Source organism: Dermacentor andersoni, chromosome 10 (assembly GCF_023375885.2).
Source record: "Dermacentor andersoni chromosome 10, qqDerAnde1_hic_scaffold, whole genome shotgun sequence".
Taxonomy (NCBI): Eukaryota; Metazoa; Arthropoda; class Arachnida; order Ixodida; family Ixodidae; genus Dermacentor; species Dermacentor andersoni.
The window spans coordinates 2,490,481-2,517,768 of NC_092823.1; the positions used below are offsets into that span (position 1 = coordinate 2,490,481).

Consider the following 27,288-nt stretch of genomic DNA (forward strand, 5'->3'; position numbering starts at 1 on the left):
TGAGCTGCGTGACAATGTTTGCGTTCGTGCAATACGAATTCGATGGCAAGACGGCTGTCGTCAAGCACTGCGCCATAAGCGACTTCAAGCCCAAGAACGTTGCCGATTTCCAGCCAACCAAATCTTACAGCGTTTACTGGCCTGGAGACGACAACACAGACGGCGACTTCTATGAAGCGCGAATCCTGCATCTCTCTGGTAAGTGACACGTCAAGCTCCATTCGTACCCTTTCGTAGTGATGTCCTGGATCGAAGAGCGTGCGTTGTGTATAGGCAGCGGCCGTAGTGACATAACTTAAGTCGGGAAGCAGCTTATCTAGACCTTTTCACACAATGTGTGTTACGCCTCGAAAGTGGCGGTAGCATTACCTGTATGTGCATTAACTTGGAGTCTTTAATTTTCAATATACGCTATCGCACAATGATTGCACCATGAGCATTTCATGTAGGCGTGCTTCAAAACGGCTGTAGAGTCTCCAAAAGGCGGCGTCTTTCCTTGGATTGTAACGGCGTTGTCGTGCTTGCAGGAACATTATGCAAGTAGGCCTTGTAGGATATTTGTGTCTGCGTGTGTTTGGGTTGCATCCCACAACGTTATATTATCTGCAGAATCGATGGAGGAGATGCAGGCCTACATGGAGAAGCGCCCCAGGAAGGTGTTGGTGGACTTGCCAAAAGGGCGAAAAAGGAGCAAAGAAAAGGTAATAATGCCTTGTTGATAATTGCATTTGCTGCATGCAAGGCAGAAGGCTAGAGCACTTAATATTATGTGCTGAACTGCCTTACGTCTTCAAAAAGTAATGACAGTGATGTCCAACCTGCACGGAAGTCAATGTGATTGCATCACACATACTACAGCGAAAAGAATGGTAAAAAAAAATTTAGGAACACCTGCAAGCATTCCGCGTGCTAATTAGTGATAGTGGAATAAGTCAGTAAGTGATGCACCACCATTCACTTAAACCAAGCACTTTCCACCTTCATAACACTCTGTAGATGTACTGCAAGTCAATTTCACATGGCCTCTAAGACAACAGTGTGCTGATAAGGCAAAAGCAGACAGTTGGGCAAGTTTGCATGGTGACAAAAGAAACAGCTAGAAGAGACAAATGCGATGAAAGCGAGAGGGTGGAGTGCCCACTCTGAACTTATAACTGATTCAAAATCTTGTGACGTCTGCAGGAGAAAGAACAGAATGCAAACACAATTTTATTCTTAATAATGTTTTAGTTACTTTGGCAGCTGAGATCAGAAATTTTTTTATGGTAGGTCACAGTACAAAGCCTTCACAGAATAATTTTACTATGTAAACTGCAAGCCTTTTTGTAATTGAAGCCTTATATATAGCATTGTGCATGCATAACATACTCCATATTACCAAATAGTTGTCTAAATAGTAAAAAAGGTTTCATGTTCTAGTCCATGCAAGTTCTCCCACATAAGCTGCTGCATGCACAGGTATATCAAAAGCAAAAGCAGTGATTAAAATAATGATATTTAAGATGCGCCACATGCATCTTAAAACAGTTGTGGTTCAATCTGTGCTGCAAGTTTCAGTAACATGTAAAGTGCTTTATCTATATGTGTATACATCATCATCATTAACCTACTTTAAGTCCACTGCAGGATGAAGGCCTCTCTCTCCGATCTCTAATTGGCCCCTGTGCTGTGCTAACCGATTCCAACTTGCACCTGCGAATTTCTTAATTTCATTACCCCACCTAGTCTTTTGCCGTCCTCGACTGCATTTCCCTTTTCTTGGCACCCATTTTGTAACCCTAATGGTCCACCGGTTATCTAACCTATACATTACATGCCCCACCCAGCTCCTTTTTTTTTCTCTTAATGCCAATTAAAATATTGGCTGTGCCCGTTTGCTCTCTGATCCACACTGCTGTTTTCCTGTCTCTTAACGCTACACCTATAATTCTTTGTTCCATCGCTCTTTGTGCGGTCCTTAACTTCTTTTCGAGCTTCTTTGTCAGTCTCCAAGTTTCTGCCCTATATGTTAGCACCAGTAGAATGCACTGATTGTACATCTTTCTTTTTAGTGATAATGGTAAGCTTCCAGTAGGAATTTGAGTATGTCGGCCGTATACACTCTACCGCAAATTTATTGTTCTATGAATTTCTTTCTCATGATTGGGGTCCCCTGTGAGTCCTAGGTAAACATATTCCTTCGCGGACTCTACAGGCTGACTGGCGATACTGAAATCTTGTTCCCTTGCCAGGCTATTGATGATTATCTTTGTTTTCTGAATATTAATTTTCAACCCCACTCTTGCAAACTCTCTGTTAAGGTGCTCAATCATTTGTTGTAACACGTCTCCAGTGCTGCTGAACAGGACAATGTCATCCGCGAACCGAAGGTTGCCGAGATGTTCGCCGTTGATCCTTACTCCTAAGTGGTCCCAATTTACTAGCTTGAACACTTCTTCCAAGCATGCAATGAATATCATTGGAGAGATTGTGTCGCCTTTGCTGACCGCTTTCTTTATAGGTATCTTCCTACTCTTCTTGTGGAGAATTAGGGTAGCTGTGGAATCTTTGTAGATATTTTCCAACATATTTATGTAAGCCTGCTCTAATCCTTGATTAAGTAATGCCTCTATGACTTCTGGTATCTCTACCAAATCAAGTGCCTCTTCGTATTCTATGAAAGCCATGTAGAGAGGCTGACTAATCTGCAGATTTCTTTATTACCTGATTGATTACATGGATGTGATCCATTGTACAGAATCCCTTCCTGAAGCCAGCCTATTGCCTTGGTTGACTGAAGTCCAATATTGCCCTTATTCTATTGGAGATTGTTTTGGTAAATATTTTATATAATAAGTAAGCTAATGGGCCTGTAATTTTCCAATTCTTTAACGTCTCCTTTTTGTGGATTAGTAGAATGTTGGCATTCTTCCAGTTCTCTGGGACCCTTGAAGTTGTGAGACATTTCGTATAAAGGGCCACAAACTTTTCAAGCATGTCCCCTCCATTTTGATTAAATGAACTGTTATTCAATCTTCTACTGCCACTTTTCCAAATCTGCCGGTAGCCCTCAATGATTGGCAGAAATTATTTTGTGTCGTGCTTATTTTGGCAGTCGTTGTGAGCAATCGGGTTCATGGACTACAACTTTGCTATCTGCCACAGACGGTTTAAACAAAATTCTTGTATAGTAATGGAAACACCTATTGTATGTGAATTGGTTAGTTATTATTGGTGTTATGAGTGTACCATTGAAATCCCAAGTCGTCATCATAATAATATGAGCACCTTTAACTAGCATGCAGCAGAAATATGGAATGCAAATTCTAGCTTTCTTTTGTTTGTGAGTGTAACAACATCTGCACCACATCTACAGAAATATCATTTCAGCTTTGTTTTTATTGCTTTTCACATTGAGTTGGTTATTGTATATAGCTTTGTTTGTGTTTTACTTTTATTCTGCAGTAGGTAGGTAAATAAAGTCGTGCTGCATTACACTTAACTGTTACATTCTGTGCAGAAAGTGGTGTGCGTTCATTTTGCCAGGGCATCTATTGTGCCTTATTGAACTGCAGGTGGAGCAGTCCCAAAAGAAGTTAAGGACTCAAGTACGCGAGAGGTCGGAGCTGCAGCTGGCGGACGAAGTCCTGCAGGACGATGAGTCTGACTTTGTCCCGAGGAGTGCATATGCAGCTTTACAGCTGCAGCTGCAAGCTGTGCAAAATGAGCTGGACAGCTTGCGCGCCCAGTTCACTGAAAATGCTCAAGTAGTCTCCTCGGCGCAGCAGGTTCCTGAGGATCAAGGCAGTGCCTTGCCAAGAGGCACTTGCATATGTGCCGAGGAGCACTACAAGGAGCTGAATGAAGAAGTGCGGCAGCTTCGTGCCAGGAACATGGAGCTGCAAAAGACACTCTGTTACAAGCTTTTTCAAAGTGGTGAGTGTTTTCATTTCTTGAATTTTGGATCATTACTCTACTGTTGGGAAATTCGCACGCCAAGTATGAAGTTGATCCCATAAAAATGTTTAGGGCCCCATGTTACATACAGTGTAAACAAATGCAGGATATTTCATATTTCTGGTTTAGTTGAGGCTATTGGTTCCTGTCTGTGTTGCCTGGTTCACTTCAGTTATATTTTCCCTGTATTATTGTTTTTCGTGCTTTACTGGTTGCAGCTGTCTGGTGGCATATCGTCCTGAGGAAGGTCAGTCTGTCATGTGCTCAGGATTGAGTGTATTAGAAAAGGCCTATCGACTAGGCCACTTGACTTGGTAAAGCCTGGTGTTGGGTGCGAAGTAGAATGGGCAGCTCAGGATGGCAGACATGGCTTAGAAATGAATATTTACATATGGAGTTTGGTAGCAGTACATGACATTGCACCAATTTACTGCTTTCAAGACTGGACCATGCTTTAAAGTGTAAAATAATGCATTTTAGGTGGAAATTAGTCATGACAGACTCTGCCATTGGTAGTTTTGCACTCATTTGATTTTTCTATGAAATATTCTTTCCATTGTGACATTTCTGAAAAATACTTTTAAAAAAAGGCAGGCTTGAGCAATTTGGAGGACTTTCATTGTGCATAGAGTGACCTGGGGGGAGATATTCTGTAAGTGTCCACTTATTGGACACGTCCATTTCTTCTGCTGCTGAAGTTCTGATTGGCCAGGGGTCGCCTGTCTCCTTCTGATGCATAGCCCAGCCCAGCCAATCGGAACTTCAACAGCAGACAAAACGGACATGTCCACTAAGTGGACACTTAGAGAGTACCCCCCCCCCCCCAGCAGTATCGTCAAACCTCAATGTGGACCTAGTGCTCACTCCTAAGGGAAAGTTGGAACGCAGAAATTGTAATTGATATTCGGGACAGTCCTGCAAATTCTAGGAACCTTTGTGAGCCTAGCATTGTTACTGCCATCTGATCATGCTAATGCAGCAAGAAGCACTGAAGCAATGTTTGGAATTTTGGTTAAGTGGAAACACGTAGGAAATGCTTGAGATCCTTTTGCTATGTGATCAACAAAAGTCGGACAAGAGCTCTTATCCATTCTTGAAGCATCGTCTCCAGCCTGAGACATCTGTTGTTTGAATGCTGTTAATGACTAGTGGAAGTTTATGTATGTGGCTTCAAAATGCATAGGAACAGAAAAATCATTTTTCTTGGTAACCACTGCTTCAAGTTTGATTAGGTTTACTGCATTTAATAAGAAACGTTTATCTAGGGACTGCAGCAAGGGTATTTTTATTAGGCCATCAATTTTTCATATGAATTGTTAAAAATTGCAGAAATTCAGAAAATGAGAATATCAAGCTTACAACTTCGTAACTCGACAACAAAAAAAACCATTTCACAATTCTGTAAATTTCACCCTATGACATATAAATGGGACAAGGTTGATGTATTATGTGCCTTTAATTTATGGGTTGGACTTTTGCAGAACCCCTGTAAACATTTAACCAATTCATATAGGCTGTAAAATCTTAATAAATTTGTCTGATTTAGATGGCTCTAATGGATGAAGTTTACAGAACTGTGATGTCTGCTTTTGGTGCTGAGTTATGGATTTGTAAAGTTCGTGCTTCTGTTGTTGGAAATATTTTTCACATTATATTCCTAAATCAAAATTTCTTAATCATTAGAATTTAACTCTCTTAAGTGCAGCGAATTTTATTACAATTGGTCGAGCAGATGTTTTATGAAAACGTATTTGCATTTTGCATTATTTCAATAAAGAACTTGGTGTTGGCCACAAGTTTCTTCTTACGACTTAATCTTTCTGTGAACCTCTTGTTTAGAGTGCTAGATAGATGAACAATACAGAGCACAATGGTAAAGCGATATGCCTTCTACAAAGAAGCTAAATGCAGCAAATTTGTAGTATAGCTGTGAAATTTGGTGCATCTGCTATGCACATGTTGCACCAGCCATGCTCTGTACACAGAAGTCGAGCTTGTTGGCATTTGCAGAGATCATTGCCTTTTCAAGGCTAATTTGTTTCATTGTTTGTTCCCCAAGTGAAAATCTGAATGAAAGGAAAAGTACAAATTGTTTTCTTCAGTTTTCTTGGTGTCTCATAAAGGGAATTGCAAGTGGTTGTGAAAATATATCAACTAGAGCTGGTGCCTTTGCAGAGAAAAAGCATGCAGATGGACTGCAATAAATAAGTGCCTCAGTTAAGAATGTACTTTTCAAAGCATTGCACTTACACCAAAAAGGCAATGTAGGGGCAAATTTGGTTGAATTATGAAGTATTCATATTTTCTGGCCAGAAACTTTGCCTCCATGAAACAAACTATGCTAAGATAAAAAGTGAAATTGTTTTGAGCTTTAAAGGGAAGCTTAAGAGTCTGTCGAATTCAATAGGACACTCATATACGGTTGCGGGAACCTTATAAACCATGTAGGTAAAATTTTTTTTTTTTTCAATTAGGAGCGACGTAATCGTAGGTTAAAATTGCGCTGTAGCTCCGCTCCCCGTCGTATGCCGCGCACTGCTGCTGACGCTGACGATGCGAGCGGAGACCGGAAACCACGGTGTTGTGACAACACTAGTGTTCTGTTCCTTCGCAGCCTCCGCGACCGTGCCTGACCGTGCTTGTTTGTGCATGCGTGCCATCGTAATCTGCTTCAATAGACCCTGCATTCCTTTGTTGGTGCGTCTGCGTGTATGTAGAGTGGTAGTCAACGTGCGCAGCATCAACTGAAGTGGTGGGCCGATCATGCTGGCTTTCTGTGCAGCCTACGGTTGCACGAACACCAGCGGCCGCGACGATGTTGTCTTCCAAATGCCATCAAAGACTACCAAAGAAGCATTTGCACTCATGAACACATGCAAAGAACTAGTGTCAAATTACCAAGTGCACCTTAGCTTGATACATACGTATACGGCCAGCCCTGCAATTCGGCCTGTGCAGTTGCTGCATATGGCCACAGAATGAGAGAGGACAACTTGCCACTAGCAGGCTTTCTAAACGCAGCGCGAAAAGATCGGAGCAACAAAAACAAAGACTGCACGAGTGCGGACTGACTGATGATAACTGGTGTTGGAAGGCCTTATGAATACACGAACTCGCCCAAACCTGGATTTTGATTTACTGCGAGCTCCTTCGTGTTAGCATGCTGAACGGAAGGTGCATGTTTATCTCCCGCCCTTGATGCAGGTTTCGTTGCAAAGCGCCGCTAATTTTCTATTTGCACGTGTGTTGTAAAACAGCCTGCAGGCAGCTACCATAACGCAGTGCAAATGTAGAGTTTGCATGTGCTGGAAAGCCGGCGCACGCCAGGACGCTACACTCCCCCCTTCTCTCGCGCACAGCGAGAAACCGACCGTCTCACTTAGCCGACGGAATTCGCCGCCTTTACGACTTCGGTTACGAGTAGTGTGCGGATGGCGCACAGATGAAAGTCACTACACGTACTGCATGAACCGGGAAGCTTTTCACGCATTTAAACCGTCTTTGTAGATTGCCGACAGCTTTGGACAGCGCGCAAATGCCGACGATCGCATCCCCGCTTACGTTCCACGAGGAGGCATGCAGGAACACAACACTACAGTTGTTTGACCGGAAACGAGCTCACTAGATCGGCGAAAGATCGGCGAGATCACTAGATCGCTTTGCAAAAAACATACTCGCCAAAGAGCATTTCCAACACGAGGAGATCCCAAGACTTCGCTTTCGTTCGCATTGAAAGCACTGCTCGCACCAGCATCGTTTGCTTCTTTGAGAGGCCGGATCTTCGCAATCGGCTCGTACATGTAGGGAGTAACGCCGAACTCCTCAGAAAAACGCAGTCTCTCTAAACTTTCCATTACCATCTCAGAAAAACAGCACCAAACTACGTGGCACCGCGCTTCATGTGTAGCGGCAGCGGTTGGTTCGGACGAACACTAGTGTTGACGTCACGAGGCGCCCGACCAATCACAGGCGGAAACGAGACGCGCGAGCTCGGCGTGTCCGCTGCTGCACTTTTCGTCGAAATAAAATATATTTGAGCTTTCTTTCGCTCAATTTCGATACGATATTCGAATTCCGAGGGTTGAAAACTATTATGTACAGATGTTCACTCATTTTTTCTGGAAAACCTTTCAGCTTCCCTTTAATGCTCATTGCTACAAATGCTAGAAATGTTTGTGTTACCACCACTTCAGTGTAAGAACTTGTAATGTATTTTGACACTGTTGTGCAAGCACAGTCAGTGTTATTGGAGATTATTGCTCTGCAGACATCTGTTATTTCCTTGACTCATATCAACACTGCTTAAACAAAGAAACATAAGGGATCAACTGTGCTTCCCAAACGCAAAAGTTGCACTAGGAGAAATGTTTGTGTTCATTGCTAGCATTGGCGAAACGACAAGCAGTAACAGCTGGCAGCATCTGTTGCTATGTTGTCTTAGTTTTCTACTCCATTCTCTGTTTTTGACTTGTTCTTTCTTGTCAATGGGCTAATTAAACATTATGTCTTTGTGGAGTACATACTATTTCATATAGAAGTTATCATTTGTCATTTACTGGTGCCAGTCATGATAAGTTATGACATTCAGGTGCTGGTAAATTGTTGACAGCTCAGATGCCTCCTTCAAAAACCTTTCAGAAAGCAGGGTTGTCTATGCCACATCGTTCGATGTGTCAGTACGGGCGCAGCCGGACCCTGTCACCCCTTCGAACATTGGAGGCAAGTTCTATCTTCGGCTGTGTGTTCTAGTTTAATCTTCATTAGAAGCACTATTTTGTTTTCCGCAGTAAAGTGTATTGAAAAAAGAACAAAGAATGACTCAAGAAAGCATTTTTTTTCTGTATTTGATGTAGCATAAGGGCCATTATGTATCATCATATTGGACTATAACATTCCAACTGGAGTGCTTGTATAGCATGCAATGATTACATTTTCAAAGCATCATTCAGCCTTATTTTATATCCTGTGCATATGTACTGTTAAAAAGACAGTGAAAAATTTTGTATAGAACTTGGGAAATGAGCTTGAAGTTAATATAGTCTATTTCATAAATACCTCGCATTCAAAGAGTGCTTCAATGCATTCAGTAGAAGTGTACTTATTGGCATTCAAATTCACCGTTAATCCCCTTCGTATTCCTTGTGCTCCTTCAATGCCATGCACTGCAAAGGCTATGCCAAGTGCACTTGTGCCCAGTGAGCTGCACTGAGCTCAGCTAGTGGGCTCATTGCAGTACCCTGGGGCAGCCGCAGTATCTACGCTATGTAGCAGACGCAGCAACATGTAACTGTAATGCATATATGCAGCATTTGCTGCATGTACAACACTGGCTGGAATGTGCACTTGTGCTCATGTTCTCCAATCTGGCTGTGCAATGTGGTGTGGACAGGCTTTGTCCTGAAACAGCTTGACTGAATAATAGTACCACATCGAACTTGTGCATTCTTAATTTAGCACTATCAATAGCTCAGTAGGAAGCGATGTCTGCCAAGGCATCTAGCGAGGAGCAGCCAGGAGTGAGCACGCGCTGGCAAACGTACGTGGGGTCTGACCCTAAGTTTAATATGGTTCAAGGCCAGTTCAATATTCAAAACAAGTTGAGAGTAATGGGTTTCTTCATCAAAACTAATAGCTGGGTAGTTGGTGTGGTTTCATTTTAACAAAAACCTGTATGTGAAAGGTGCGGACGAGCAAAGAAACAAGAGTTGCAAAACAGTCCCGTGTTTGTTGTTTCTTTGCTTGTCCATGTCTTTTTCACGCTGGTTTTTCGTGAAGATGAAAGTAATGAGACTCAGCGGCTACGACACTGATAAGTGGTGTGGCCAAAGTTTAATTCTTATGCCGCGCAAGAGCAGAGGATACCGTAAAAACCGGACTATAGGTCGGACCGGAATGTAGGTCGATTCCCCAACTAACAAATTCTAAAAATGAAAAAAATCTTTTTCAATGGCAAAAGTACCGAAAGACACCCTTACCTTGAAACAAATGCAACTCATGCACAATAGTGACAGTATTTATTTAAATGCTACTCGCATGTGCACCCGGTCAATTTTTAACAGTATCGCGCGACCATTGACCCGTGTGCTTGTCAGCACCTTATTAACGGCGCTGAGCGGTGAAACAAACGAGACATGCGCATGTGTACACGTGCGCTTACTTTCGCTATTTCACCGCTCTCTGCCGTGATGACAAGGTGCTGACAAACATGCGGGTCGATGGTCGCGCGATACTGTTAAAAATTGGCCGGGTGTACAGTACACAGAAGGGCACAAAGTGCGCAAGCGCTACTACGAACCAGAGCAACGCCTTTGATCAGAGTCGTCCAAACTAGAGTCTGATGACGAGTGCTTCTCGCTGCCCAGTCCAGAGATGCGCGCAATCTCTACCGCTTTCAAACGAATGCATTCGGCAGTCACAGGCAGCGATCTTAAACGCAGCGCCCGGACGAACTCCGCAACCTTGTCTTCCAGTTCTGTGGTCGGCCCACGAAATGACGTTTTCTGTTGGTTTGCTGCTTCTGCCTCCGCCAGTACCGAATGCTCTTTTCGGATACTCCAAATTCGTTCTGTGCCGCGAGGTCGCCGTGGGCTTCCACCCACCTTGTCGACTTTTTCTTGAAGGCGACGATGAATTGCCGTCGGCTTCCGCTCATATTGAAACAAAATGTGAAAAAGCAGCCTTTAACCAGTATAACTTTGTAACAATGTAAACGCAAGTTGGCAGTGCCACAATGTCGCCACGCCGCGCTGCTGCTCATGGCCATGGCGAAGGTGGCTCTTTACTTCATCCGTCCATTGTTGCAAGACTTTCGTAGTTTTTCTGCCAATGTCCGGTATAAAAGACGAGGGTTGACTTTTCGCAATGGTTTTTTGAAAAAAGTTCGACTTATATTCCGGTTTTTACGGTAGTTGACTTATTTCCGAAGTACGTAATTCTTATGGAAATTCGAAAGCATATTTTTGCTAACTTCAATTTCTATTAAACTGTGTTAATAAATATATACAGCAACATTAGAAACAAGTGCACTGATCTAAGCATCCTTCTTGCTATTGGCCAACAGCAGCCTCATATGGGAATGTGCTATATGACGAAATATGGCACCCGAAAAGAGTGAGAAGGCTTCTGTTGAAAAGAGAGTGTTTCAGAAAAAAGGTGAATTCATGGTCATCTCCATATGCACAACACAACTGAGCTCCACTGTGCATGAATGGAAAATTTGACTGACGTTTATAGCAGTGTATCCTTTCTGCGTACCCGCCGTGGTTGCTCAGTGGCTATGGTGTTGGGCTGCTGAGCACGAGGTCGCGGGATCGAATCCCGACCACGGCGGCCGCATTTCGATGGGGGCGATATGCGAAAACACCCGTGTGCTTAGATTTAGGTGCACGTTAAAGAACCCCAGGTGGTCGAAATTTCCGGAGTCCTCCACTACGGCGTGCCTCATAATCAGAAAGTGGTTTTGGCACGTAAAACCCCAAATATTATTATTATCCTTTCTGCAGACTGTTTTTTCACCAAGCCCAAGGGGTGGTTCAGGAGTTCTCTAAAGCAAAAAGATGGTTTTTATCCCCAAAGAAATTTGTTGCGTTACAGAGAAATTGCTGGTGAGCAGGATTCATATTAAGGCTGTACTTGCAACTTACTGAAGCACCTCTTATTGAAACTGATGATATGGATCCAGCATAATGTGCAGCCTTGCGCTCACATACACAGCATTCCAAGGTAAAGCGTCAGTAAATTTAATAACACTATGCTAGCTATACAAATTGTTCTTGCACAGGCACTTCAGCACTTTTGCCGAGCCTATATTTGCAAGAGTCTGGAGATGCACAATTAATGAAAATTCGTTGATTATATTTTTTTGTCACATTCGTTGTGTACATTTACATAGGAAATTTGAAGACGGTCATATTTGAGGACAACTACATTTTGTTTGGTTCTTATGAAGTACTTCTGTTCCGTTATATTCATAATAAAATTTGGCTCTCTCTGTGTGAATTTCACATTTAAAGGAGAGGGAGGAGTCGAAACAAGGCAAACCCATCATGTGACATAGCATATTGCGTATATCATGCCAGTGTAAAAGCCAGGCAAAGCTGATAACAGCTGTGCTCCTGCTCCCAGAATGCAAAAGAGGTTTTTGCATCAAGCTACATCATATGCAGTCTTTTCCCTATCTATTAAGATTATCTCTGCCCCTGAAGGTTAGATTAGCATACTGAGTATGAAATTGATATCCGGGAACACCAGTGCTTTAGTAGAATCAAAGTGAAGTTGCCTTCACATACAATTGCCTTGAAATTTCTAACACAGTTGCAAAATAAAAAAAAGTTTCCAAACTTTCGTTAACCATGTGTTGGTTTGCTGAAATTGTGTCTGCTGTGAACCACACAAACCACTTCTGCAAACATTTGTGTAGGTTGCATAAGGTATTTATTAATCTGCACTTTATCTTCGCAAGCACTGTAATGTTAAATGCAATAAAGGCACTTGCTTTGTGATCACTTTAGTAATGATGTCGCATTGCAGGAATGTATTTGTAATAACAGTGTTTGTTCCTATATGGTCTTTCAGCAGTTTGTGTTTTGATATTCTAGGGTCCACAACCCGTGTTGTGCCAGCACCAAGGGTGCACTGTCAGACGGGTAAGTCATTGTCTAATAATACAGGCGATTTGCTTTATGCAGTACTCATCCTGTTATGTTGTGTTCACTGAAGCCATGCATGCCCAGCACACTGATGGTACCTAAGCTACTGTAGAAGGTTTTTTTTCCCACGGCCGTCTAATTTCTTGACGTAGCTCACAAGTATTCCCTTTCTGTAGGACGTGCAAGACTCCCACTTCAGAGGCCCACCGTCCCAGAGGAGTTGGCCCAGAGAGGTAAGTAACGTCCATGCTTTAGCTTGGAGCTTACATTGTATTATGCAATGCTAAAGTGGTAGGCCAACATGGCAGACCAAACAGGCAGCTGTTTACTACTTTTTTTCCAACTTTTGTTTGTCACAGTCTCAACTGGTGCACATTTATTCTTTTTTGTGCATCCGTTACTGTTCTGCTCTTGTGTAAGGTTACTTGATTTTCCTGACTGCGAGCACAAAGGAAGAATCCGAGTGGGAGGCAGTTGAGGAAGGAGGAATGAGGGGCACATGCTATTTGCAGCAAGTTTGCACTGTAGTGTGCTATATGTTAGTTTTCAGTGGTTACTTTTCCTTCCCTGGAGGAACACATATAGTACTTGCAATTCGGGGCACTTGAAAGAACTGCAGATGCCAACCTGCCAACTCTGCTTAATTTTCTATAAAGGACAGTTGCCATGCACAACTTCAATTTTGTATAGCCTTGTACACGTGATGCTCAGGTTGTGTGTTTTTCTTCCATTGGTGGCAAGTTTTTCGACTTTCATTTCCTTCTTTTTTGAGGAGATGAATATAATAACAAACGCTTCCCCTTTATTTTAACTTTGCATTTCAGTTCTAAATTTCATAAGTTATCTGCATACTTTCTTCGTAGGGCTTTTACTAAGATGCAGAAGGGTTGAAATTCGGGCCAATTGGTACATAATTGAAGGAAAAATAAGTCCCAAAACACAAAGGACAAGAAGAGAGGTTCACACCACAACGGCTGGACTATCAACTGAGCTTTATTAGAAATGGCGTAGTCCCAGCAAGGCCAGCAGAGCATGCACAGCAACAGCATCACTAATCACAGAGCATGAAAAGTCAAGTTATCGCATCTGTCGTGACCAACCTAAAAAGGCTAATTCTTTTTCAAGTAAGCGCAATGAGGTTGTACTAATTCAGCCGTCATTAGTACGACCTCGGTGCGCTTACTTGAAAAAGAATTAGCCTTTTTAGTTCGGTCACGACAGATGCGATAACTTGACTTTTCATGCTCTGTGATTAGTGATGCTGTTGCTGTGCATGCTCTGCTGGCCTTGCTGGGACTACGCCATTTCTAATAAAGCTCAGTTGATAGTCCAGCCGTTGTGGTGTGAACCTCTCTTCTTGTCCTTTGTGTTTTGGGACTGTTTTTTTCCTTGAACTATGATCGAGCTGCATGGTTTAGTTGTACTGTACAAAATATAAATATCAGGAATATATTTCACATAAACAGTAGTGATGAAGCTATGGCTGAAAATGCAACATTCTCTTGTGTGAAAAGAAAACTACAGTGCAGTACATATTCTTTTTACATTTATACCTGTAATGGTGCTAGCTGTTTCTGAAATAAGTTTGGCAGCATATGCCACGTCATGTTACAGCTTAGCACAACAGCAGCACCATTGCCAAACCTGAAGGAAACTGTTGGCAGTGTGAAACACTGATGCACTTGTGCATTGATGTTTTGCGTGCTTGATGATGTTTGTAAGAGGTGCTTGCTTATTTAAAGTGCAGCGATTTCACTTTCTATGGACTCTTTCACTTTTGCAAGTCAAACCATAATTGATCATGGCGGAAACATCTAATAACCTTGTAATTGGAAACATCTGTGAGGTACACCAAGAAAGTGCTTGAAATTTCCCATATTCAGTGCCTAATTTTCCCAGCTAAGAAAGTAAATATAGTAGAGCTAGCTTAGTGTCAATAGGCAAGTAAAAGCCATCAAGAAATTCTGTGATATGTTTAATATCAGGTGAGTAGAGAAACTAAGGAAAATAGGCAACCATCAGCTAAATGGCGGGTGTGTGTAGTCGTTGAATATAGGTGCAGTAATTATGCGAATATTTTTATTCCTCAGAATCTGCAACTGTCCAAAAGGATGCTGCTGCTGCTGTTGCTTCAGAACCTGAGATTCCTCAGAACTACGATGCTGCAGCATCAAATTTTAACAGCTTAGAAGAGTTGGGTGAGGAATATTTATATGTTAAATGATTTGTTTCTACTATATCTGTCTTCTGGTGTATGTGGCATTGTCAACATATTTGTTAGGGCAAGTTTTACAAACAGTGTGAACTTGTAGAAGGGAGTTGCAAGGTGTTTATCAAGATTTATTGGTGCCTTAGGTTCGTACAGGGAAGCAAAGGATAAGAGGTACTAAGATAAATATTCACATTCATTTATTCTCCTAGAAAGCTGGAATTCAAATTCTTTATGTGTTTTGTAGGTTTTGCACTCACTTAAGTTGATTAGTGCGGACATATGGGCTTATTGGTATGTCATCATGAAGTTTTTTTGGTGTAGCGCAATTAGTACATGGATGTAGAGCAAGAACAAGACTGACCGTTTGTGGGTTCTTTTCATTATCTGTGCACTAGTTGCACTACACCAAAAAAGCACTCATGCAACTGCTAGCTTTTTGAAAAAAGGTTCTAAGCAGCTTTCATGTACGTTACATGCTTCCGGTTGCATATTCATGTGTATGAGGTGCTAGCGATATTACAATCCATGCTGCCATGCATTGGTCTTGTGTTTGGCTTAGCTTTACTATGTTTGCTTATCTAAGCACTGTTACAGAGATGCTTGTGCATAAAGCAGTTGGCATATGGCTCTTGAATGAATAACCTAATTTTTAACCAGTATGAAATAAAGAAGCCACTGCTTTTCAAGCATGGTTCATGGGAACTCATTTTTTCTGGGATGTAATTGAGGTAATTTTCATGTACTTTGCGTGTATTTTACAGAGCTCTCACACTCAGTAGTGGTGAATCTGCTGCATCCTTCTGTCACAGGTGGTTGCGAGTAGGTGTTTTCACTGCCAGCCTTCTAAAAAAAATAAGTAAATAGCACTGGAAGCAGCTGATTTGATAGAGATCATAATGTGACTGAGTCATGCATTCATTCTTCTGAAGATGCAGCCACCACAGCAATCTCTCCACTATTTAAATCTGTTTGAATGAGTGAGACAGTCATTAGAGTATGCATCAAACTTTTGTTGTACATGCAGGCTGTGGAGTGAAAGGAGATGAAAATTTGTGGCACGTTTACAGCCTGGTGGATTTTTTTAAAGCCTTAAAGGAGTACTCACACAAAAAATTTTCTATCCTGCTTTTTCTGGTGCAATAAGTAGCTAATGACCCAGTCATCACGGCACGAAACATCATTGGCTTCAGAGCGTGACAGGCAATTATTTGGAGTCTTGTCTGTAGTGACCAGTCCAATTTTTGGTTTCAGAGAGCTGCAACATAGGACAAACAAGGAATGTAAAAACAGTTGGACACGTGATCGCAAAAAACTGTGACGTGCTCGCGGGCGTGCGAGATTCGTGATGCTAGTTGGTCTGCTACGCCTGCACATGCTTTGCGATGTCCTCGCCATCATTGTTGTTCTCATTTTCATTGTCCAGCGATTACTATTTCCTGGTTGCGCAAGTCGTCACCGTATTAGACGTGGTCAACCACTTTTGATTGGCTCCACTACAAAACAGCGACTTGGAAAGTGTGACTAGCGACAGCTATCATTATGCATACGCACTGCTACAAGAAGTACGAAGCATTCGTCGAGGGCGCTTAGGGAATGAAGCATATTCCGGAGCACGAGACAAGACAGGATAAAAGTTGGCACAGCATCAGGCTTGGGAACAGTCTTGGGGGAAGATCATCGAACAGCTTTGGTTTTGTTTATACCAGGCATGTTTGAAATGAAACGAGCAAATCTGGCTGCTCTTCAGTGGGGTACATTCTAAGCATCCAGTGGCACGCACAAACTCGGCCCACTTCTGCCACTTATCACACCAATGGTATAGCGAACGAGCAAGCCAGGTGAGCTGGCGACCGCTGGCAAACGGCATATAGGCCTAGCTCGCTGGATGTAGGATCCGAGGCCGATGGCCCTTGCGACCCCCCCGCAGCTTGTAATAAAGCACCTGTAGCAAGTATGTGACGCCCCCTCGGACATGGTCTTGGTTAGCCCGCCAAGCTCGGCGGCCTGCTATAGCTCGGCAGGCAACAGTGGTCACCCGCACCACAATAAACACCGACGAGCACGGCAGCTCGCCGGTCAGTAATCTTTCAGCACCACCACGCTGAGAAGCCCTCCCTTGTTCACGACCCGGGGTGGATTGTGACACTGGCGACGAGGGTGGGACCCTCGTGACTCTGGCGAAGAAGCTGGCGACGAGTACCTACGGAGCGTCCCACGCCGCCGCGAGCGGCGAAACACCGCCCCCCGTTGCTGTCGCCATGCCGCTGTACGGAAGGCTCGAGCCGTTCGAGGGAGATGGGTCCGCCTGGCAAATTTACGAGGAGCAAGTCCACGTGTTCTTCCGGGCAAACGACACACCCGAGGCCAAACAGCGGGACATTTTCCTGGCCAGCTGCGGGACCCGCGTCTTCAGCCTCCTGCTCGACCTTCTCAAGCCAGCCACGCCGCACGTTAAGACGCTGGGTGAGCTGCTTGCCACACTACGCTCGCATTTTAACCCAGCACCGTCCACACTCATGGAGCGTTTCCGCTTCAACAACCGGAGCCGCCGGGAAGGAGAGACCCTCGGACAATTCGTTGCTGCGCTACGAGGGTTAGCGAGTGCCTGCGCCTTCGGGGACCAGCTGGACTCGCTGCTCCGGGACCGTTTCGTCTGCGGAATCAACAACCCCGCCATGCAGACGCGACTCCTGGAGCTTCCCGACCCGTCGCTGGACGACGCCGTGAAGGCAGCGCTGGCAATGGAAGCTGCCGCCAAGGACGCCGGCGAGATTTCCCGTGCGACTGGCTCACCGTCGGCGGAAGCGGCGGTCAACAAATTCGCGACAAAGGGCAGTACCTGCGGTCGCTGTGGTGGTGCCCACTCCCCTTCACAGTGCCAGTTCTCTCAAGCACAATGCTTTACGTGCGGGAAAACTGGGCACCTGGCACGTGTATGCCGAAGTGGGAGGACGAACAGCAAGCAGCAGCCTGATTCAAGCCCAGGTACAACACAAGCCCGCGGCAAGGGTAGCCGTCGCAAGGGTACGCGGCGGAGGCATGCGGCAGCAAGCTCAATTTCTTCCGCGGCCAGGCTCCACGTCGTGGCCGAGGACCCGCCGATTTTCGACATGTGGCACACAGGCTTTGTACCGTCGTCTGTGCCGCCATACATGCTGACCGTCGAAATCTGCGGGCACCCCATTTCCATGGAGCTGGACACGGGGGCCAGCGTGTCTGTAATGGCCGGGAAGCTCTTCAAGCGGACTTTTCCCGGCGTGTCCGTCGAGGCTTCGGGCGTGATGCTGCGCAGCTCATCCGGGCAACTCTCCCAGGTCCAGGGTCAGGCACAGGTCAGCGTTCGTTTTGGCGACAGGGAAGCAACCCTTCCCCTTTACTTAACGAAGGGGTCGTCGCCGACGCTGCTGGGCCGAAACTGGATTCATGTACTGGGCATTCGTATGCCAGAGTACCCGGAAGCCAGCTTGCATGTGATGCAGAGCTGCCAAATCTGCCAGGTGCATCAGCGAGCCTCGCGTAATGTGGAAAGCACCCCCTGGCCGTTCCCACAGAGACCCTGGTCCCGCCTACATGTGGATTTTGGGGGCTGTGGCGGTGGTGGCGGAGCAGCCTCCCTGCGCTTGGAGGACCTGCAGAGCCAGCTCGAGGAACAGAGGGAGCTGGCATCGGCACGGCTGTTGGAGCTAGAGCAGCTCCAGCTTGACCACAAGGAGGCCCTGAAGACGGTGGAGCGGCTGCGGATAGAGCTGCGGTCGCTGCCCAAGAGCCTGGTGGTGAGCACGGCAGAGTACAAGGGCCTGCAGAGCCAGTTCTCCGTGCTGTACAACGAGAGCATGCAACTCAAGACTCAGCTGGACGAGTGTCGCTCCTTGCTGTCGACAGCCAAAAACTCACACCTTCGCCACATTGAGCAGATGGAAAGCGAGGAGCTCGTTGTCCAGAAGAAGCTTCGCTCGGAGGTCATTCGCCTCGAGGACAACATCGTGCAGATTCGTCGAGAGTACGAGAATCTACGCACTGAGTTTGAGGCGTCGTCGGTGTCCAGCGAGCAGGCTCAGCCAATCAACCGGGAGATGCGGCACATTATAACGAGCCTGCAGAGCCGCAACAGGCAGCTCAAGAGCGAGGTCGCCCGCAGCAAGCGCAAGCTGCACAAGGCTCAATCAGAGACGCAGAAGCTGAAGCAGAAGCTGGCCGCTGACCAAGGGTGCCGTCCCGGGCATTTGCCAGAGCCGGGAGCTCCAGTTGTCGCCAGGAACTTCCGTCCTGGCCCACCCTGGTCTGCCGGACAGGTGGTGTCTCCTGCCAGCGCCTCATCGCTGCTTGTCCGCATGCCAGATGGGGCCATGTGGCATAGACACGCCCACCATGTCAGACCTCGCCTCGGGACCTGGCCAGCACCCTCGACTGCCACTGAGTTCCAGCCCGCAGGAGGACTAGCGGCAGCACCAGTCGCTTCTAGCGGAGTACCACCTACCTCGGAGGCGGCAACCGTAGCCAGTGGTGCGGCACCCGTTGGACCAGTGTCTAGCTCGGCACCACTCACGAGGCCGACCACTACGGACCCTCCGGATGGAGCGAGGCTGGCCCAGGCAGCACCCGGCGTTGCCACACCAGACCCGACCCGCCGACACCGGTGCCCAGGCGGAGTACTCGACGGCGGAGGCCACCAGACCGTTACTCGCCTGGGTAGCAGGCACCGTCGACCCAGCTAGGGTGGAGGCAGAGCCTCGTAGTGTGAACTTGGACGTTTGTTTTTTATTTAACAAACAAACTGGGGGTGAGGGGTTGTAGCAAGTATGTGACGCCCCCTCGGACATGGTCTTGGTTAGCCCGCCAAGCTCGGCGGCCTGCTATAGCTCGGCAGGCAACAGTGGTCACCCGCACCACAATAAACACCGACGAGCACGGCAGCTCGCCGGTCAGTAATCTTTCAGCACCACCACGCTGAGAAGCCCTCCCTTGTTCACGACCCGGGGTGGATTGTGACAGCACCTATATTCGTCAACAGAATCAATGCCTGCACATTTATGTCGCTCATAAGAGACAATATTATTGGTTTTCCCGATGCCATTGGTAGCGATGAGAAACCACGCTGGCCAGGCGAGCTGCTTCACAGAGACGATTGCTGTGGGGGCTGCGCTGACTGCTTGCGAGTCAAAATCACTCCAGTGATTTACTATATTGCGCATCATTTTATAACATGCACACTTCTGAAGTCGCTTTACTGCACGAGTTACTTTGTGTCGGAAAGAAATTTTAGCTGATTTTTGTGCCGCTGTCAGCGGCGAGAGATGTCAGTGTCGTGACCAGGGAAAAAAAGAAGACTGGGATGTTCAGAGCGGCGAGAAACTTGCTCGCTGGACCCGTTGCGATGACATCGCAAACCCGTAACGTAGCATTTTCTCGGTTGTGTACGATCCTTCCTAGATGTCGATGTCGCGAGGTGCTGCGTTTTGCAATTGGCTGCGCACACATACTGTAAAATTGATTTTAAATATGTTCTAAGCTGTATTTGCCGTTGATATTTTGCAGACGATGTATGTGTGCCCACATAAATGAATCTTGCATGTTAACCCGACTTCGAAATTTTGTGTCGGTACTCCTTTAATGTCTGAAGCTGCTTAGGTCACTCAATATATGTGATAAATTTGTGGTCATTCTGCAGAGTCTGTGGAAACCTCGGCACCATTACCATTGGAAGATATAGGTAAGAAATAGTGTGCTACTGGTAATGTTGTGAAGGAAAAACATTGTTCAATTTTATATCTTGTGTAGAACCTAGCTCAGTGCAGAAGATTTAACAGCTTTGTCTTCCTCGTGCGAATAGGAAACACATGTTAGTCATCATCGTCATGATCAGCTTATTCAGATTGTACACGTGGACCACCTTTCGTACTGGTGGCCAGTTTACACTTGTCCCACCTCAGCCAAACCCATTTTATGCTTGAATATTTGCGAATATTATTGCTCCAATCCATAGCACTTGGGAGAATAAGAAATGATGAGGCAGTAACACTGATCTGGACACCCTGCCACCAATAAGGGAATGGCCAAATTGCATTATATGTCACCTTAAAAGCACATTTCCATACAAACCATTCTGTGCTTCTACAAGGTACATTTCTGGAAGTTTCTGTCTTGCCTTGTTGGGGGGCCTCTTTCACAAAAATTGTCTGGTGGTGGTTACCCACTAGGGTTACCCAGTGCAACAGCCTGATGGAATATCCATTATGCCCCAGGCGCATGCATGGCATTAGAGAATAATTAAATCCTGGGGTTTGACGTGCTAAAGCCACTTTCTGTTTATGAGCCACACCATAGTGGAGGACTCCGGAAATTTCGACCACCTGGGGTTCTTTAACGTGCACTTAAATCTAAGTACACGGATGTTTTCGCATTTTGCCCCCATTGGAATGCGGCCGCCGGGACCGAGATTCGATCCCGCGGCCTCGTGCTCAGCAGCCAGACACCATAGCCACTGAGCAACGACAGGTCATTAGAGAATAGCAGCCTACCACAATTCCTCACATGTGCAAGCTACTGCTTTAAAATGCTTGACATACATCGCATTGCATAGCAAGTTTGCTCCATCATGCAAGCATGCACCACTTTTGTGATTGCCGCAGTTCATCCGCCTGTGAGGTTAGCCTTGGTCATACCGGAATAAGTTGAATGTTTCATCTCTGGTGAACAAGAAATCAGTTGCCTTGCCATCCTTTGCTGTTGCCACAAACACACACCCTATACAAGCATGTTGCACCATTTTCATGGATCCCCAAATGATGCTATGCGGCCCTAAAGTTGTTGGGCAAGTTGGTTGATACTTGAAACCTGCCACGGTGGCGTTGTGGCTGTGGTGTTGGGCTGCTAATTCCGAGGTTGTGGGATCAAATCCGAGCGGCGGAGGCTGCATCTTGATGAGGGCAAAAAGCAAAAACACCCATGTACCAAGCATTGGGTGCATGTTGAAGAACCCCAGGTAGTCAAAATGAACCCAGTCTCCCACTATGGCATGCCTCATAATCCGATCGTGGTTTTGGCATATAAAAACACTACAACCTAGTTTTCTTTTATACTTGAGGAAGGTGGCATGGCATTGCATGGCAAATAAAATGCAAAGAACATATGGTGGGGCAGCATGGGCTGCTCACCATATGGCTGCCTGATTTATTGCAGTCTTGCTGGCATGTTTTTTCCAGTCTTGTAGGGGCTGTGATGAATTGGTTGTGGGTGGCGCCTACGCTCTCCAGTGTGTTCTTTGTTCTATTTGCGCTACATTAGTGTCCCTATATGCTAGATGGTTAGTTACCTAGCTGTGTAATGCTTTGCCTAACATTGATTCCCACAATGTGTGGGACCTGCATAATTGGCTGCCAGAGGGCTATAAAGATTAGGACACAAAGGACAGGAAGTTTATGTACTTGAGCAGCATCCTTGGTTTTATTAAAGGCAAGCTTTATGAATTTATTTATCCCTTAGGCCCTGAAGTGATGTACAATTTTCATTTTCTTATTTCTTGAATAATTTTTAGCTTTAGTTTGTTCGTTTAATGTTTATGAAAAAAATGTACACTTGGTAGGGTAAATACTCTGCTGACTGTGACTGTTTCCATTTTCTTACCACCCTTTCTGTTACTATAACAGGGTGCTAGTTATTCGTTCTATGCAATATATTATTTAGTCCTAGGAATTCTATTATACCAATTTCTTTGTTCTTGCTTACACTGTTTGTAATTTGTGCGTTAGAAACCTCATTTTGTTGTGCAGGCGATCTTCATTGTGAGGAGGCTGTAGATTTTGAGCACGCCACCTCAGACTTTGTGATAGGCTCCAGAAGAGATGACGGAAAGGTAATCACACCAAATTTATTAGCTGCAGATATTGCCTGAATGTTGCCACAAAGTGATCAATTCAGCTGCAGCTTGAATGAGCTGAATTTATTCTGTGACAGCTCACAGGCATGCATATGAAAGTCCTACCTGTACCTGCCTTTCGGCAAGACAGTCGTTGGGCGATTTTCAACTACTACACAGCCTGACTCAGTGGTTGCAAGCCACGCAGTAAACAGTGTGCTGGTCAGCCAGACCAGCACATGCACCAGCAGTTTGCGACCTCTAAGTCCAATTTTTGTAATTTTCAGTTTTTGTGAGAACTTTTAAAGAAACTCTATGGAGAAGCCACACTCTCCATTTTGTGTGCATAAGTGATATATTGTGCATTCAAGGAAATCTGGCATGACACTAGTTATGGAGTTGACAGCTAGCCCTCTGATAAAGCAAAAAAAAAAAAGTGATATAGACCTGTCAGTGCTTCTAATTTGTGAGTGATTATTTCTTTCTGTAATGCAGGTTTATGCAGGCAGTGGCTTCTGGTTGGACCAGAAAGCCTGGGACTGCTTGTTTAGTGCCTCGACAGATTCTATGTTTTGCAGAAGCGCTGCTACCGTGTTATGGACGGCAGAGCAATTAAAGACGAGGAGTGTGACGGGGACACTTTCGAACAAAGCCCGTTCGCTTGGCTACACCGAGGCAAAGCCACCACTCACGCCAGAAAAAATCTCGTCTCTAAAGGGTATATATCTTTTTCCTGTGGCCTTTAGAAAGTTTACATATTGATCTTGTGCATGTTTTATATTTTTATTATAATGTGGTTTATTCTACATAAAACTGGCACATCAATTTTGATTAATTGCCTTGTGTTATGTTCTACCATTGAATAATGGAAACAAAATATTTTAGCTCTGTTATTTGTGCATGTGATGGCCAATTCAGTATTTGTGCAGCAAAAAGAAAGTTGAAGGCTTGTTTATTTGAGTTATTGTTACCATGGTCTTTCAGCCGATAGTACAGTAAAAGCTCGTTAATTCGAACCGCAAGGGGAAGCCGCTTCAGTTCGAACTAACAAAAGTGAAGGAGAACAACAGTACACGGCGATTTGGAAGTAGTAGGGCATGCCAGAAATTTAATGCTTTAAAAAGTCCGTGATCGTAGCCTGCCTTTTTTCCTTGAAGGTGACAGCTAGCACTTCTTGCTCTAACGAGCTAATGTGGCGGAAGGCCTCCTCTTTGCCTTCTTTAAAACTGAAGAAGAGACGGGCAGCATTCAATCCAGCCATGACCTCCGCAGCGGAGGGCCTCACTGGCGCGTCGTCTTTCTCCTCCTCCTCGTCACTGGCAGCGACAGGTTCAGCGCTTCTGACGTGAGAAATTATGTCCTCATCTGTCAGCGCACCACACACCACTGCACTCTCGTCCATGTCGACAAAGTCAGCAAAGGAGATGTTGTCCAAAACGTCCGCCATGGGAGCGGTGACGCCGTCTTCGGGCGCAGCTGGCTGGTTTCCTCCTTGTAGAGCTTGTGCGCCGAAGCCACAGTGGCGATAGCAAGTTGCTATCGTAACTGCAGTTACTTGCTCCCAAGCACGCACATGCATGTGTAGCGCACTTAGGAGCGTCACCTGATAATTATTGCACAAAATAATTTGCTCCAACAAATGGCGCCGGTAAAATGATTTAAAATTTTGAATGATACCTTGGTCCATGGGCTGCAGTGCCGCTGTAGTGTTAGGTGGAAGGAAGGCTAGCTCAATGGCCTTCGTCTCAATGTTGACCTTATGAGCCCAACAATTGTCACCGAGCAGGAGGACTTTCCGTCCACAACGCTCAAACTTTTTGTCCATCTTCGCTAGCCACTGTCCGAACAGTTCCCCCGTCATCTATGCCTTTCTGTTGGCCGCGTAGTCCACCGGGAGGGACGGGATCTGGGTGGCCAACGTAGAACGGAGAGGAGGCAGCCGCTGCTGCCTTCTGGCTGACCCCGCGCCGGTTAGATCTTTTGCCGATTTTGCTTTCTCTCGCCGTTCTCTTTGTTCCGGAGGCGATGCAGCCTTGTGTGTATGCAGGAGGTGCGCTTCTCTGGCAGTGTGCCAGGCGCCATGCCGCCGGCACCGTGGCGCGTAGTTCGAATTATCCATGGCGGAACCTTCTCGCGCTTGAATTAATGGGCTTTTTTATACACAGACTTCTGGGGAGCTTGACCAGACAAAATCGTACAGTTCGAATTATCCATAAATTCGAATTATTGAAGTTCGAATTAATGAGCTTTCACTATACTTGTCTGGCAACTGTTTTCTATATTTTGCTCTTACAGTGAAACCTCATTAAACCGTAGTTGGCCGGAGCTCGGGAAAAGTACTTACTAAACAGCAGTACTGCTTAACCGAAATAGCATGAGATCGCCCACTTACCTGTCAAAAACTGAACTCTGAGAGAGTGCGATGAAAGGGGGAAAGAACAAGCAGTATTTATTCACTTTGCGCAACAAAAGTGTTATTTTCGTTTGATGCCGTGGCGGCCTAGCAGCAACAACAGCGGCCTGTCGTCGGCTCACTCATAATTTGCTCATTTGCGCAAGATGCGTGAGGCAGCCAATCGCAGTCGAGAATTCTGGTACGCATCGGGCTTGATCATGATCAAAAGTGTTCACTGGTGTTACTGAAGCTGCGAGCCAGCTTTTCAGCCAGCCCCCTCTTCTCGCCAAGCACTCGCATGACAAACTTCTCATTGACATTGCATGTTCTCCATGCATGCAGGCGGTAGCGCTGCAGAAGTTGCGGGGCGCCTTTTTCATTGCCGGGTGCTGTTCTCATCGTGGCGATTGCATTCATGAGGCTGACGTAACGCGCAGCTTCTGCCACTGTCGGGCCTGAATCGTCCGTGCTGTCGCTTTTCATGTCGTCTTCGTCACTGTCGCTGGTTGACACTTTGGCAACAACAGAGGCAACAATGGCGAAAAGTCGAACCTTGTAGCCGACATCTCTTCACGGTCGCAGCAGCGCTGCCAAGCAACTTCGCATTCTAAATGCCACGCACCGTAGCCAACAGTAGATCCTTGTTGTGTGCCAGCACCGACTTCTTCGTATCACGTTCGATAGCACGAACGATGCCTATTTGTTCTTCTATGCTGAGCACTCGGCGTCTTTTTTATCCGAGCTTCCGTATGACGCGAGTCCTTCTTTGCACGATGCCACAATGCTCTCTAGCGTGGCGCCGAAATGATGTTGATGTGGCTTCACGCGCAAACGCACAGGATGCTTGGAGGCCGTTCTGATTTCTGAGGCTTGTTCTGCCGGGCTGCTCGATGGAGACCACGCACTGCTGTGATTGTGCGATCAAAAGTGGAAACGCTACTTGTTAACCGATATGCACGCAATAAGCTGGTACGGTTTATGCGGATACAAAACATTATTTTCAATGGGCACTGAGTCGGCGATTTCACTGTACTACTTTTAAAACGAAACTACTGTTTAAGCGGGTACAGTTTAACGAGGTTTTACTGCGCTAGATTTCTGACTACAATTTTGCACAAGAACGCAAGCTGCAATCACCGATGCATTACTGAAGTTAGTGCAGCAACTTGCTGCACTCGGATAGTTAGCCATATCTTTATTTGTCATCACTGTAGGTATACTAAGATGCTCATTATGGTCAGGTGTTAACAGTGCTCATGCATTGCAAGTCATATGGAGCAAAATGTGGTACTATCGGCATCAAATAAAACGTGAACAGTGGAGAGCATAACTGAAGGGTTAGGGTGGACCGTCCAGTCATCACCATCGGCAGGCGTGCTCATCCGGTTTGAATATACTACATGATGATGCTCCCCCTTTTCGTTTCTGTTCTGGCTCTCTTTTATTTGAATGTGACAAAATATAAATTGAAGAAAACAGAAGCTAATATATCAAAGTACAGGGTGAGTATTATTGCCCATTGCGGTGAAACCGTATATGCTATTGGTGTCAAATGAAACGCAGTGGTACAGTTTGCACTGTCGTCATTACTCTGCCATAACCTTTCGCTTTCAAATAAAAGAGAACCAGAACAGAAACTAAAATATTGCAGTATAGAGGGAACATCATTGTGTAGGACGGTCAAACCGGAAGTATGTGCACGTCAATGGTGTCGATTGCATGGGCGCAGACTTTACCTTCAGTTAGGAGCTCCGTTCGTCATTTCATGTCGATAGTATCTCACTAGCAGTAGGTGTAACAGCTTTTATACATGGATGCTTCATAGCTTCATATTAAATATGAAGTAATCAAGCACACCACTGTTACACACGACTGTGCAGAACAATAATAGCGCACTTATTTTTTTTAAGGAAATTAATTCATGCGTTCACAAGCAGTAGTGGCTTCCTTTGCAAACTATATTTGTCTTTGCCTACATACTGTGCTTCAGTGACTTCTGAATGTGCCCATGGAGTAATAAAGAACTGTGCTTAGTTCTGTGTTTTCTTTATGAGGTTAATAGTTTCACTTTCTATGCAGCGATGCTTGCCATCTACATGGGCGACGTGACAAAGGAGGTGGCGGACAAGCGAATGAAAATGGTCCGCAAGCATTTGTCACAAAAGCTTGGTGACGTGCAGCGGCGCTGAATTGTGTGTATCAGCCACGGACATTAAGGTGTTCAATAAATCTATCAGTCGGA

At 45.4% G+C, this 27,288-nt stretch overlaps 1 protein-coding gene across 1 annotated transcript; it reads left to right on the plus strand.

Annotated features, from left to right (window-relative positions):
• LOC126519681 (uncharacterized) lies at window positions 1-27,288 on the plus strand. The gene is made up of 10 exons (XM_072284940.1): window positions 1-198; window positions 610-701; window positions 3,555-3,915; window positions 8,575-8,655; window positions 12,761-12,817; window positions 14,675-14,782; window positions 20,465-20,506; window positions 22,566-22,648; window positions 23,147-23,369; window positions 27,126-27,288. The coding sequence occupies exons 1-10, from the start codon at window positions 15-17 to the stop codon at window positions 27,233-27,235; spliced, it is 1,341 nt and encodes a 446-aa protein (XP_072141041.1). The 5' UTR covers window positions 1-14; the 3' UTR covers window positions 27,236-27,288.

Excerpts from the sequence above, each read along its gene's own strand:
- LOC126519681 (XM_072284940.1), top strand. The coding sequence starts at position 15 with ATGTTTGCGTTCGTGCAATACGAATTCGATGGCAAGACGGCTGTCGTC. Across the intron at positions 3,916-8,574 it reads TTACAAGCTTTTTCAAAGTG|AAAGCAGGGTTGTCTATGCC; the intron begins GTGAGTGTTTTC and ends AAAACCTTTCAG. Across the intron at positions 14,783-20,464 it reads TAACAGCTTAGAAGAGTTGG|AGTCTGTGGAAACCTCGGCA; the intron begins GTGAGGAATATT and ends GTCATTCTGCAG.